Source organism: Oreochromis aureus, linkage group 9 (assembly GCF_013358895.1).
Source record: "Oreochromis aureus strain Israel breed Guangdong linkage group 9, ZZ_aureus, whole genome shotgun sequence".
NCBI classification, from domain to species: domain Eukaryota; kingdom Metazoa; phylum Chordata; class Actinopteri; order Cichliformes; family Cichlidae; genus Oreochromis; species Oreochromis aureus.
In genome coordinates this window covers 38605919-38620661 of record NC_052950.1, presented here as the reverse complement: position 1 = coordinate 38620661, position 14743 = coordinate 38605919, and the positions used below count along the sequence as shown (strand labels likewise).

General features: G+C 42.8%; 1 protein-coding gene across 1 annotated transcript; it reads right to left on the bottom strand.

Annotated features, from left to right (window-relative positions):
- Window positions 1–6993: 6993 nt before the first annotated feature.
- Window positions 6994–14492, bottom strand: LOC116328371. The gene is made up of 14 exons (XM_039617025.1): window positions 14350–14492; window positions 13596–13801; window positions 13294–13437; window positions 12773–12911; window positions 11915–12692; window positions 11288–11429; window positions 11020–11163; window positions 10875–10937; window positions 9994–10052; window positions 9483–9673; window positions 8996–9396; window positions 8582–8681; window positions 7899–8094; window positions 6994–7821 (listed from the first exon to the last, which is right to left on the bottom strand). The coding sequence occupies exons 1-14, from the start codon at window positions 14470–14472 to the stop codon at window positions 7679–7681; spliced, it is 2829 nt and encodes a 942-aa protein (XP_039472959.1). The 5' UTR covers window positions 14473–14492; the 3' UTR covers window positions 6994–7678.
- Window positions 14493–14743: the final 251 nt, after the last annotated feature.

Sequence of the window (14743 nt, the reverse complement as noted above, 5' to 3'; positions counted from 1 at the left end):
AAACAATACCCTTTGCTTCAGATCCGCTGCTTTTAATTTCCATCTCAGTCCTATGTTTAGTCAATGCTCCTTTTGCCAACCTATCCACCTTTTCACACCAACTCTGCTGCTCCCGCCTTCCTGTGTTTGTCTAATCACGTGATCAGAATCGCCCTTCCCTTCTCCAAACTCAGTAAATCAGGAGTGTGTGTGTGTGCGTGTCTCCTGGGTTCACTTTCTCTCCTGTTTTACAGGTCAGCAGTGATGGGTAGATGAGGCCTCGTGAGGCGTTTCAGCACATTCCCCAAACTGTATCGATACTGTGTCGACACAGTGTTGCTGTTTTGCTCCATACTGACACCTGCTGGACCTTAAATATCATTGCAGGCAACTTACTTGAGACTCACAACAGACACTGATTCAATGACCTCGTCATAATTGTACACTGTAAGGTATTGTACTTTCCATGGAATCATTTTATATCTTTTACATTTCAAATATTGTAGACATCTATAAAATATATTGTGAATGACTCTAAGTGAAAATTAAAATGAAAGTATTGTGAATGTAATATTACCCATTTGACTCAGTTTATTATAAAATTCTATTCAGAAAAATAAGTTTATCCAATGTTTTTGCATTCAGTCTGTTGCGTTTTTTTGACACCATTTCCCCAGCTTTGGAAAACTCACAGGCACAGATGAAGCTGGGGTACACAAACTGTAAAGCCAGGTGGGAAAAGTTCTGATAAGAATAGAATAGAATTCAGAATAGAATTCAACTTTGTCATTGCACATGTCACAGGTACAGGGCAATGAAATGCAGTTTGCATCCATCCAGAAGTGCTTTAGCCATGATATAGATATATTACAATATATATTAGCAATAATATAGATATGTAAGTATATTACAGAAATGGGTATGTTATAATGTACACGGTATGAAGTATGTTATGAATATTCTATAACTATAAGTATGTACAGGCTGTAGTGAGTACAAGCTATGTACAGGCTATGAACAGGATATAAATATGAAATAAAAAAACTACACAGAAATATGAGATATACAGTTATACAGAAATGTGAACTATGCAAGTTATAAACAGTTGTAGGACTAAAAATTATTGTATGTACAGAATGATTATTTACACAGAACTATACAGTAGTGCAGTTAAGATAAGTGAGATATGTGGATAATTTCTACAGAGGCTATATAAAGTGCTAGTGGTTGTGAGTGGTGGTTCAGTCCATGTTATTATTGTGTGTTTGAGGGTACAGTTGTCCATTGTGTGTGTGTGTGTAGGTGGTTGTGGGTGTGTGTATGTTCAGTCCATGGGCGTTTATCAATATGCGTACTTGTGCGTACTTGCGTTCTCGTGTACTCGTGATACGTCATCAGTCGGAGACCAAGTACTGTTCCAATTGGCACGCATCACGCCGAGAACGCGAAAAAGTCCCGGATGTGTTCTCGATCCGCCCATTTTATCGAGCATGCATCGGTGTAGACTTGGGACAGCTATATATCCCAGAATGCATTTCGTCCAAAACTCAACAGCGGACTCCCGGCACATCGTCCCCCCTCCCCTCCCGCCCGCTCGCGGTCTTCTCACTACTCAGGTTAAAGAAACCCCAGCAGCTGTCTATAGTATTGAGTGTCCACTAAAATAAAAATAAAAGCGTTCTAACATCTCACCTGCTTGTTTTTATTAAGGTATGTACACGTATGTACATGTACACTATTTTTATTAATAGAGGTTTCACTACTGAGGTTAAAAATGATATATAAGTCACTTAGATCACTTCTAAATGTTAATGTTTGGTTTATTTCAGTGTTTTATTTGTTCCTGAGTAAACCGGTTTGGCTGTGATTAAAGTTAAGCTTCATAACATGTTACTCACAGTTAAATTAAGAGGGGACGGCAGTAAAACTCCGGACCTGTGACATCATCACGCACGCTGGTACAAATCACGAGTCCGTGCTCGCGTTTGAGAGAATTGAGAAACGGCCGACGAGTCCGTCGTCACCTCGCGTTCTCGGCAGGTACGCACTCCGCGTGCGTTCTCGGCGGTGCGTATCACCGAGCACGCGAGTGCGCATCGCGTGCATTTGGGCATTGATAAACGGCCCATGAGTTTAACGTGGGTCAGATGTCAGGAGGCAGAGTTCAGGAGTCTGACAGCTGTGGGGAAGAAGCTGTTCCAGTACCTGGTGGTCTTAGTCCGGAGGCTCCTGTAGCGCCTCCCAGAGGGCAGGAGGGTGAAGAGTCCATGTGATGGGTGACTGGGGTCTTTGATGATTTTCCCAGCCCTTTTCAGACACCGCTTCCTGTAGATGTCCTTTATGGCAGGAAGTGGTGCTCCGACGATGCGTTGGGCAGTTTTCACGACCCTCTGCAACGCCTTCTGGTCAGAGGCAGAGCAGTTCCCGTACCAGACTGTTATACAGTTGGTCAGGATGCTCTCGATGGTGCAGCGGTAGAAGTTCACCAGGATGTCTGAGGACAGGTGGTTCTTCCTCAGAGTCCTCAAGAAGAAGAGGTGCTGGTGAGCCTTCTTGACCAGCTTGGAGCAGTTGGTCGTCCAGATGAGATCCTCGGAGATGTGGACTCCCAGGAACTTGAAGCTGTTCACACGCTCCACAGCCGTCCCCTTAATGTGGATGGGTGGATGTGGGTCAGCATTCCTCCTGTAGTCCACGATGAGCTCCTTAGTCTTCTCGGTGTTAAGCAGCAGGTTGTTTGTGTCGCACCACTCAGCCAGACGATCCACCTCCTCCCTGTAGGCGGCCTCATCGTTGTCACTGATGAGGCCAATCACCGTGGTGTCATCTGCAAACTTAATGATGGTGTTGGAACCATCAGCAGGTCTGCAGTCGTGGGTGAAGAGGGAGTAGAGGAAGGGGCTCATCACACAGCCTTGTGGTACACCGGTGTTCATTGTAATTGTTGATGAGCAGCGGTTATCCAGCCGGACATGCTGGGGGCGGTTGGTCAGGAAGTCCAGTAACCATTTGCAGATGAGGGAACTGATGCCCAGGTCTGTCAGTTTCCTGATGAGTTGTGAAGGGTGGATTGTATTGAATGCTGAACTGAAGTCTATAAACAGCATTCTGGCGTAGGTGTTGTTGTTGTCCAGGTGTGAGAGGACAGAGTGCAGTGCGATGGAGACTGCATCCTCTGTGCTCCTGTTCTGGCGGTATGCGAATTGGTGGGGGTCCAGGGTGGGGGAGACAGGATTTGAAGTGTGCTAAGACCAGCTGCTCTAAGCACTTAGTGATGATGGGGGTGAGGGGTACTGGGCGGTAGTCATTGAGGCTAGATGGGTTGGAGTTTTGGGTATCGGGTCGATGGAGGTGGATTTGAAGCAGGCCGGTACCACAGCGTGGGCCAAGGACAGGTTGAATATGTCTGTGAGCACTCCTCCAAGCTCCCAGAACACGCTCTGAGAACACGCCTGGGATACCATCAGGACCTGCAGCCTTGTGGACATTGATCCTGCTCAGCACCGCTCCTACATCGGTGGGGAGAGAGTCAGAGGTTGGTGGTCTGGCGTCATGTCTGTTATGGTTGTGGTTGTGGGGTTCCCTCGCTCAAAACGAGCATAAAAGTTGTTGAGCTCGTTGAGGAAGGAGGCATCAGAGGATGTGGGGAGGGTTTGGTGGTCCTGTAGTCTGTAATGGTCTGGAGTCCTTGCCACATGCGTCGGGGTTGGAGTTGGAGAAGTGTTCTTCTACCTTCTTTTTGTAATGGTGTTTGGCTTTTTGATGCCCTTCTTTAGATTAGCCCTGGCTGTACTGTAGGCGTGTGCATCTCCTGACCTAAAGGCGGTGTTGCGGGCCTTCAGGAGGAGACGAACATCCCGGTTCATCCAAGGCTTCTGGTTGGGGTACATGGTGATCCGTTTATGGGTGGTGACACTGTCTGTGGTTTCGGAGATGTAATCCAGTACAGATGAGTCATACTGGTCCAGGTCTGTGTGGGTGAACATATTCCAGTCTGTGTTTTTAAATCTGTCCTGAGCACTGCGCCTGTCCCCTCTGGCCACATTTTAATTGTCCTCACAGCAGGTTTCACACGTTGGATGAGTGGTGAATACCTAGGTGTGAGGAACAGGGAGAGATGGTCCGATTATCCAATGTGGGGGAGGGGTGTGGCTTTGTAGGCTCCAGCCAGGTTGGAATACACATGGTCTAAAAGTCTTGTCTCCTCTGGTGTGGCAGGAGACATGTTGGTGGAATCTGGGAGGACTGTCTTTAAGTTGGTGTGGTTGAAGTCGCCAGCAACAATAAAAGCAGCCTCGGGTGTTTATTCTGGTGTTTGTTAATGGCTGCAGAAAGTTCTTTCATGGCCAACCTAGCATTAGCGTCGGGGGATATACACTGCAGTGAGTATGATCAAGTGAGCTCTCTGGGGAGATAATAAGGTCTGCATTTGACCTTTAAAAACTCCGCATTAGGTGAGCAGTGACTCTCAGTAGTAGTGGAGTTCATGCACCAAGCATTGTTAATATAAATGCACAAACCTCCACCTCTGGTCTTGCCGGAGTCATCTGCTAGCCTGTCGGCTCGGTGTGTGTGGCGTCCTGCTAACTCGATAGCATTGTCCAGGCAGCTGTTGTTCAACCATGTTTTGGTGAAAAACATGACATTTGAGTCCATAATCCGTCTGTTGTTAGTGATGGAGAGCCGTATCTCATCCATAAGATGTCTTCCTATTCCCCCAGTACCTTAAAGGATTCTTTGATCTTGGAATGTTTCTCTCCAACACTCTCCACAATACTAAGGGGTTGGCAGTCCCTTATAATAAAATTCAGGACTGCCTGGTCCAGAACAGTCTTCCTAGATGCTTGATTTCAAAATAATAAAACACATATTAATAAAAAAAAAAAAAAAAAAAGATGATAAAGCTGTTCAGTGTCAATATAGGCTGACCTGTGTTCATTCTCAGTGTCTTTGTCTCCTCATTTTCATGTTTGGGTTCTCTGTAATGCCTAAACATTGAGGAGGTGCTTTTGTTTGTGTAAGAAAGCGCCGCAGAACAGATGCGACATTTAACCTGCATAAAATGAAATAAATAATTTACACTGCAGGTCACATTGCTGTTTTTCCTATTCTGATAGATTACACTGAAACAAAGACAGACAAACAGTGACCTTATTTGCAGTTAAAAGATCAAAATGATCCCACACAGCAGAAACATTTCTTTTTCTTTCGGGCTCCATTTTGTTATGGAGAGATGTGTTTTGTTTTGTTTTTATCTTTGCGAGAGTAATTTCGTGTTTTTTGTGGCGACTCATTCCGTTGACAGATGCGGATGCGGTACTTTTTAAACACAGTTTGGCGCGTTGGCAATGATCGATACAGCAGCTGGATCGATCACGTGACTTTTTCTTAAAGCGACGCACGCACCGATACAGGCTTCGCTCTGTGAGCTTGATACATGCGTCGGTGTTGCTGGACCCATCACTACAGCTCAGTAATGTGGTCAAAAACATAAAGAAATACACAGCTGGACACTGTGATACTTAGACTTTCATGACATAAGACGGGTCTGTGATATGTGATGTATTACACTGTCGCTATGTGAGCTACTTTAGCTCTGTAGGATGTTATAGCTAGGCTGTATGCCTGGGTAACGCTAGCAAGCTGTTGCAACTGCGTATAATACTCCATATAATAATAAGAAGCACCAACCCGGTTGGGTTTACAGTTCCTGATAAACTTGTAGCTTTGTGTTCATGGCAAATGTTTTGTATAACGTGTCTGTAAAGTGTTCTGAGCCCGCCTGAAGTCATGTGTAAACTTGCTGTTTCAGTGTTAGAATCTAACTGGTCTGAAAAAGACATGAAGCGAGAGAGCTAATAAGAGTACGGCCAACAAAAATGCTGGCAAGGACAGTAGTGCAGTAATGTTGAAAGTAGAGTTTCCTTTCTATGATAAGACACTACCATGATGATGTCAATTATTTTGTTTATCTGTTTTATGGGAAAAGAGGTGTAGTTTTCATTTGTTTCATTCATTTCAACCCTTTGTTGTTTTATGCCAGTGGTGTGGATTAATATTGAAATGTACTGGTGGAAAACAAGCCATGTGAGGGAATGAGCAGTTATAGTGCAATTGAGTTACCAAAAGAGTGGAGCAGATACGCTCGTGTTGTATGAATAAATTCTGGCAAGACTGACCAGGCGAACGTCAGCGTGTCTCCTGTGTTCACTTTCTCTCCTGTTTTACAGGATCGTAATCTGGCTACGCACCCATCATAGTGGGGCCTGTAACATCACTGATATTCAGCGTGTACAGTTTATGAAAACAGTCGCTTGGATTATTGAACAATCTGCACGGACAGCAGCTGTTCAGGAGTCACGTAGGGCTGGAGACACTGTGACGTTTCACAGGTGAGCTCTTCACCTGCAGCTTCAGGCCTGCAGGTCTTTCTCTGTTGGAAGCTTTCTAGGAAAATGTGATCAGAGCCGTGTGGCTCCTTCTTCCCGCTGCTCCCTGAGACTAACGACTGTTTCAATTTATTTTCATCTCAGGTCTTCAGTTTTTAAAAAAAAATGTCATTCTAAATTTGAAGAGTAGGATTAGGATTTGTGAGCTTTTCCTCGGTCGAACAAGGACAAATCCAAGAAATAAAAAATGTTCCTGAAGAAAACTGAACGTTTGATGCCAAATATGAGGAGAGAAACTCTCAAAACACAAAAAGTTAAAGCTTGAAATCGATTTCCGGAATCAACACAATAAAGATGAAGGTGATGTCTGACAGCCCTGATGTGCGCTGAGGTTCAGGAACAACGCTGACGTTAACCAGGCACAATAAATGTTTTAGTTGGTTATCATTCAGCACATTTATGTTTTACATCGTTCAGTGAAATAGTCTCTTTTTTTATTCAGGCTGACTGCACGCCTGCGACAGCATGATGAGGGCACACTGAAACACACCGCAGTTTTGGTTTGCTGCAGGCGGATGACTTAAGTTTGGCTGTTTCCTTCATAAATACCAGCAGGACTCAAATATACATGTGAGTGTTTTATTTGAACGCAACCTTCAACTTTTTGTTTTTATTGCACACAGAAAATTGTAGTTTTCTCTGCAACAGCTCATTAATTTCATAAACGCAACACACTATACTTTTTAACATACATGCAGTGTTTTCCTCATTTTACATGTCAGGGCGGGAGCCACAAAAAACGGCTTCTGGAGCATTTCAGGTTGCCTGGTAACCAGAGTGCCTTTATTGATTTTTATTGAAGGAAAGTGTATAATAACCGCTTTAATGTTGGTCTCAAATTTATTCACATGTGCACACAAATGATTATAGAGGAGCACACATTAACTTTCACACTTTCTGTAAATCACACTCTAACATATAAAAAGAAAAGCTGCTGTAAAGCTACATGACTGAACAACAATCAAAAGATTCATCATTCAAAGTCTTGTTTTTCATCTGCAGTGATGGAATTTCTGTTCGCTCTTAAAGCTCGCAAACACAAATACAGCTGTAACAGCTGGGACTGTGCCCTACATTATAAAGCTAACTGAGGTAACTGTTGTTGTGAATTTGCACTACACAAAGCTGAATTAGAAAGAATTAAATTCATCAGTCATTTAAACATTATACACAACCCCCGAAACCCTGACAGCAAAATTTGGTTCGTTCAAAAGTAATGCAGGAACTGGTATTCTGATTACACAGCTGTCTTAACTGTCACTCAAGGCCAAACGCTGGTATTTGACCTTTGACATTTTGGCCCTGTACAGGAGCACTCCACAGATCATGGCAACAGCAGCAAGAAGACATCCAGCGATGAAGACCAGGTTCAGGTTCAGGTTCAGGTTGTTCCCTGAAGACCACAAAAGAACCTTTTAGTGCAACTCAAACAAAGCAGCTAATGTTAAGAAGCACTTTGTGTTTCCATACCTGCACTCATGCTGATGTCGGCTGACCTCTTCAAGCGCAGAGGACCCTGGGAAACGAAGTGCGTTGCAGTCTGGATGGCAGAGTCCCTCTTTCGGCGGTGGTGGTGATTGTTTGATGTGGAGTTGATGCATCCCTGTGAGCACCTGCTGTCGGGATTCCCTGCTTCACACATCATTACTGAACAGCTGATGTATACCTGAGGGAAACAGGACACACTGTCAGTATATCAGCAGACCTACAGTTGCCCCTCTAGTGGAACAAGAGCAGAGCTGCAGTCAAACCTTTGCTTTTACATCCCAGGCTACGATTAGTCACTGCCTAATTAAGTTCATGTGTTTCTGCACAATTTTTTATTGTAATTTTGCCTCTATAGACTAATACAATGGATTTAAAATCAAAACAATGAAGACAAATGAAGCAGTTTAGCAGCAGTATTGCATTATTTGCTCAGGAATTTGAGCCATTCTTATACATTTACCCCATATTTAGAGTCTCAAAACTAATATGACATTGACTGAGGAATAGTGGAAATAGTTTTCCACCACAAGCACATAAGAGAACTCTAAGCAAAGTTTAAAAAAGCAACTAAAAACTAAATAAATACCTTTAAAATGAGACTAAAATTGGGCATATTTATTAGTGTTTTTAGAAATTTTAGCTTTTAGATATCTACAGTTCTTTACCTGATCGTGCAAACCGATGAACTTGAAGGCCTCGATGCAGAATCTAAACTGTCTCTTGTTGTCGGTCTCATGGATCATCACAGTTGGGTCCACGGGGCACCTAATCAGAGCAGAGCACAAAGGAACACAGCTGCTGTGACTCCATGTCTTACAGTCAAAGCTGCTGCAGATGCAGAGACGTCACAGGGTTTCTACAGCATTTCATAATCAAAGAAAAGAGAAACTTTGGTAAAACTCTGGTTTTCCTTCTTTTCTTTATATATATGATCCAATGGTGGGTTTTTGTATCAAACTTGGCCAAATTATCAAATGTTGAGGTAACTGATGTGCCTTAAATAATATACACTTCACTTCCATCAGCACATCCATCATGGATGGATAAACAGTGCAGACAGAACGTGTTCTCATGCGTACCCGTCTTCAATGATGGAGTAGGTTGGTTGGTAATTGGGGTTGTCGTACGGTGAGGCTCTGCAGGACTCCACAAACATCTCGGTGCCGTTGACTATGGAGGACGCGTCTATCTCCATGTAAATCTTCTGCCCTACGTCGTACTCCAGAGGGTACGAACTCGGATCAATGATGCTTCTGAACTGGTTGTCGGGGTAAAACTCAAACTGGTAGGTGAACGTGCCGAAGCCTTTATCAAACACTTCCACATTCTTCCTGTGTGCCGTGAAGCCCAGTGACACGTTCCCCTTTTTGGGATACTGACAGTAGAACTCTACTTCCAGGTTATGCTTCCTGGTGATCAGAGCACTGCTGTCATCCACTGTGGTGATTTCATTCTTGAAAATGAGATGTTCCTCGTCTTCCTGCAGAGTCAAACATCACTCTGTCAGTCCTCGTTCTCATATCTAAAACAACAACAACAGAATAGACACAAATGAGCTGTGGTTACCTCGATCTGAGTGCCACAGGCGTTGAGAGGGATGACGCCGATGATGTGAGTGCTGTTGGAGTATCTCTCCAGGCTGCAGAGGGTGTTGCTGGGCTCACTGAGACGCAGCTGATCCTCACGGAGTCCACGGAGGGATGATTTCTCCACCTCTACTCTCATTTCAGACTCAGAGCAGGTCACCTTGGTTTTAACTGAAACAAGTTAAAAACATACAAAATATGTTATGAGATAAAAAACATACAGACTCATAATTTACCTTATGATACCCATTCAAAGGACTGTTCGTTAACCTAATGCAATCCAGCACAACAAATTTAAAGATTTATAATTTTGGTTTATTTTAATGTTCCCAGAATTATGTAAAAATTCTCCAATTGTCAAAAAGTTGGAATGTTAAGTATAAAAAGAATGCAGTGATGAAAATAGAAAATATGTCACATATTTGAACACACACAGCCCCTTATAAAATAAAATGCACACATTTTGGTATCAAAGATGATTTTAGACTCACTTTCCTCTGTTCCTACTTTTAAGACGACACACCTCATCTCGGACTGATAGACGCCGGACCTGAAGAGACATTAGTGAACAATGATAGGCTGACTTAATGTGTGACTTAAATTATTTTCCTTTTTTCCTTTTCCTTTATTTCTTCAAACACTCTTGGAACTGTAAAGCTTAAAGTAAAACTGAGTAGTGCTTTATTATATAATTTGTTAAGCCTGGCATTATTTATTATGAAGGCACATATTTTAAAGCACCAAAAACATTAAAAACTTTCTTACTTTTTCCTCTTTTCCTTCACCCCCCCTTTCTCTCCTTCCCCCCTTTTCTTTCTATGCTCCCCTCCCCTCCTTATGGATATGCTGTAACAGTGGTGTTTCTTGATAATTTGGCTGACAAATGGGAGGTCCGATAAAAGTATGTCTGAGCATAATGCTAGTTTTGGTTTGAAACCAGAAATATTTGGATTGAGGACTAAAGATTTACTAAGATATAAGAGTTGATCAGCTAGATAATATAGTTCTATATTTTGTGCTTCTAGATCTCCCTGAGGTTTTGTTTTTGCAAACTTGAGGGTCTTTTTTCCAAAACAATTTTGACAGAGATGAATTAATTGATTTGAACCAGGAGCTGTTAGAAGATATAGGAAACATCGACAATAGATCAATTGATATTCAGAAGGATTGACATTTTAACTGTTGCCATCCTTCCACTGAGTGATATAGGTAGGTAGATCCGACTGTTGAAATCCTATTGGATCAATTTTTGTCACCACCTCTGTCTTGGCTGTAAGTTTGCTAATCTGTCCTGCTCTACTCTGTATGTTGAATACTTCATAATAATAATTGAAAACAAATAAATGAATAAAAACAATAAAAAGTCACTTACTGTGAACTCGGGGTGCCGTGGTAATGAGAGTGGGTATTGCCTGGAAAACTGGTCACTGCTGACCTGAAAAACCCACAAAGAGTTAAATCATGACTTTCCTCTCCCAAACTAATTCTGTCTTTAAACGAATAAAACTGAGGCTAACCCTGTCGCCGATTCAACAGCAAAGCACACTGGGAAATAATCCCCCAGATCGCTGGAGAACGGCGTCCACCGAAGCACAAACTCATTATGTGCGGTTCTGTGCTTGGTCATATTCATTGGCCCACTCATGATGATATCTTGTATTCTGTAAGAAAACAGCAAAAGGAAACAAGGATTTGCTCTTTCATGCTGATCTGAGCTTTCCTGCTGAAGTGATAATAATGTTTCGCTGCCATCAGGCCTCCTCAATCAAGCTTTGTCTCACTCACGCTGCATATGAAGCCTGTGCTTTGATTCTGATCTCCACCTCTTTGTTGACCTCTGCGTGAATGCGCTGTCCGTGTGCAGGTGTTGGGTGCACAAACTGGGGCAAGTATAGTCCCTCCTGGCATGAAGGAGCAGGTGGATCCACTGGAGTACAGTTAGAATAGTAACAAATAAGCATCCATTAACAAAAAAGGAAGAAGCAGCCGTCTGCACGGCAAACGTTTAAGGCTTTAAACAAACGTGAAGTGTGGTTTGATTCTTGGGCTGCTGAAGAATTCAGTGCAAACAGGTAAAACTAATATTAAGATTTTAAGATAAACTGTGGGTCACGTAAGTAAATGAGTACATTTTACAACTTATTTGGGAAAAAATAATAAATGTAACAAATAAACACAATAAGAAGAATACACACTTAAAATGATTTTAAAAAATATAAATGTAGGTAACTGAATATATAAAAAGTCTTAAAGGTCTGTTGTGATCAGCTGTTTCTACCACAAACTCAAGTCTTAAATCAGTGGCTGTCTTCATGTGCAGAGTCATGAAAGCAGCAACATGCTGAGAACAGTGCAGGCTGGAGTGTGCAGCATCATCACATCATGAAACACTGAGACAAAACTGGGCCTTACCAAGGAAAGAGAACTGCAAAGGTAGTTTACTGAGGGGAGGAGAGGTCGCCTGCAGCGGACTCCCCGTAGACCACCACCATGGTGCAGCTGTAGATGTAGTGGGAGCGGCTGTAGTTGTAGTGGGAGCGGCTGTAGTTGACCCCCACCACCACCACCATGGTGCAGCTGTAGTAGGAGCAGCTGTAGTTGTCCACCACCACCATGATGTGGTAGTGGGAGCAGCTGTAGTTGTAGTGGGTGCAGTTGTAGTTGTAGTGGGTGCGGCTGTAGTTGTAGTGGGAGCGGCTGTAGTTGTAGTGGGAGCGGCTGTAGTTGACCCCCACCACCACCACCATGGTGCAGCTGTAGTAGGAGCTGCTGTAGTTGTCCACCACCACCATGATGTGGTAGTGGGGGCAGTTGTAGTTGTAGTGGGTGCGGCTGTTGTAGTTGTCCACCACCACCATGATGTGGTAGTGGGGGCAGTTGTAGTTGTGGTGGGTGCGGCTGTTGTAGTTGTCCACCACCACCATGATGTGGTAGTGGGGGCAGTTGTAGTTGTAGTGGGTGCGGCTGTTGTAGTTGTCCACCACCACCATGATGTGGTAGTGGGGGGGTATGTAGTTGTTGGATATGCGACCCATCGTTTCCGTCTTGCAGACAGAGGAGACCTGGAGGACTGGGATCCATCAGAGTAGCTCAGACTGATGTGTCCTTGTGGGAAATCCTCCACCACCAACTCAAATGAATTCACCCTGGGGTCAGCATTAGTGTATTGGTAGTGTAACGTGCAGGAGTCCTAACAGTGGGAACATTTTGTAGTTAAAAAAGGAAAAAGCCAAGTGAGTCATTGTACAGTGGATTGGAACATCAGCTAACCTGGTCTAAGTGGAAGCCTGAATGTTGGGTGCATTCGGCGCACTCCGCACTTCCTGGATTTCCATATCGGCATCTGACTTTGTCTCCATCAGGATCAAATGACATCAGCTTGTAAGTCCGTGGGCAGTTTTCAGGAACTCTTTAATAAACACATTAACAAAGTCTCTCTCAGTGTCTCACACAGGACCATGAGTCATTCACTAGCATGATTATCTTGAAGAAAATGTTCAATGAGAGAGCTGAAGGAAAAATAGCTTAAAAAAATAGTTATACAGCAACTGGTAGAGTTCTCATTAATAAACATTTACAGTGCAAATTAAATTAATAATCAAATGAAAAATACATTTATTTTATTTGATAAAAAGTTGATAGAAACAAATGAGCGTATTGTTTCCCTTTCTGAGAGTAGCAGGTTTTGCCACAGGTTGATGACATTTTGAAATTCTGCAGATTTCAATTCAGAGGCTAATAGTTAAAATCAGTTTCAGGAAGCTTCAATTAATCAATTAATCAAAGCTTACCTGAGGAAAGGTAGGATGGCAATTTCTGGTGATCTGTTTGGTTCTCCAGTGTCAGATCTTTCTCCCAAATCCACAAGAGTGTTCAAGTACCATGAATGGCCCCAGTAATAGCTACGTGTGGGGATCCAGCAGCAGCTCGCTGCCCTGGTATGTTTGGAAATAACAAAGTCATTCACCCACCAACCTCTTGTTTTATGATGATATTAGACAGATTAAATGGATGTGGTGACTTTAGATCAGTAACTAGCATCAATAGTCACACATAATGAAGTATCTTCATACTTCAGTTCAAAAATGCTCACCGCATTTCAAAAGGTCTGTTGCTCGGGACGACCCGCGTGGTGACAGTTTCAGCTTCACACCATTGTCCATTGTACTGTGGAGCATTGGTGCTCCTGTCCAGTATGCCTCTCTGACTTGTGGAGGTGTAGCCACAGTATCCACTGGAACAATACCAGTAGAGGGAGTAGTAACATCCATCATAGGTGTCTCTGTCCCGAATTTCCACCTATAGAAAATAGCATATAAGCAACTCAGTCAGATTCTCACCAGTTGGTTTAGTTTATCACTCCATGTTATCTGTATGAAGAAGGTTCTGTATCTGTTTTTGATCATGTGATCACAATTTTAAATCAGTAACAAATGGAAGCAATATCTGCTGCCATTGATTAGTCAAGGCACTCTGGATTTAGAGGTGAAGAAAGTGAAACACGATAATAATCAACTTCATCATCATCATAATTATTATTATTGTGTTTTTCATAATGTTTTCATTGATGAACATTTATTAGTTGTTCTCAATAGTTTTTTTTTTTTTTAAACACAAGGTTTAGTATTTGTTTAAACTTTAATAAAAGACAAAGTGTTTAAAAATGCGTGGATAAGTTAAGAAGCAAAAATTAAGGAATTCAAGGAAAAGGCTGAAAAGCGAAGGCACTGAATGCTAATTTTCTGTTTATTCTATCAGAATAATCAGACCTGCCACATAGTCGGGAAAACAGGTTCACTTATAATCTGTCTTTAATATTAAGCACAGTTAAAAGTTGTGTACCACACCTTAAATGAGCCATCAGGGTTTCTTCCTTTGTAGGTGTAGGTCGTGGTTCCCCCAAAGTAATGAGAAGCTGACACCAGTGAGACCAGGAGCAGCTGAAGCAGGAGCATCAGTGTGGAAGCCATGATCCTCCAAACCCAACTCTGTCTCCAGAGATGCTGCTCACATCCACCTGCAGCATCTTTATATACGAAGCAGGGCACAGTCCTGCCAAGTCTAGTGGCATGCACGCTATGTGAGAGAACAATAAGAGCTGCAAAACTGGTCTGAACAGGAAAACACGCCTGTTTAAAAATATATATACTGTAAATGAGGTGAGCTCATCTGCAGATCATCTGCAGAGGAATGGCTTATTTGAAGAGTTTCAGTCAGGTTTCAGAGCTCATCACAGCACAG

Excerpts from the sequence above, each read along its gene's own strand:
- LOC116328371 (XM_039617025.1), bottom strand. The coding sequence starts at position 14,472 with ATGGCTTCCACACTGATGCTCCTGCTTCAGCTGCTCCTGGTCTCACTG. Across the intron at positions 13,438-13,595 it reads AACAGACCTTTTGAAATGCG|GGCAGCGAGCTGCTGCTGGA; the intron begins GTGAGCATTTTT and ends CAAACATACCAG. Across the intron at positions 9,674-9,993 it reads AAAAGTAGGAACAGAGGAAA|TTAAAACCAAGGTGACCTGC; the intron begins GTGAGTCTAAAA and ends AACTTGTTTCAG.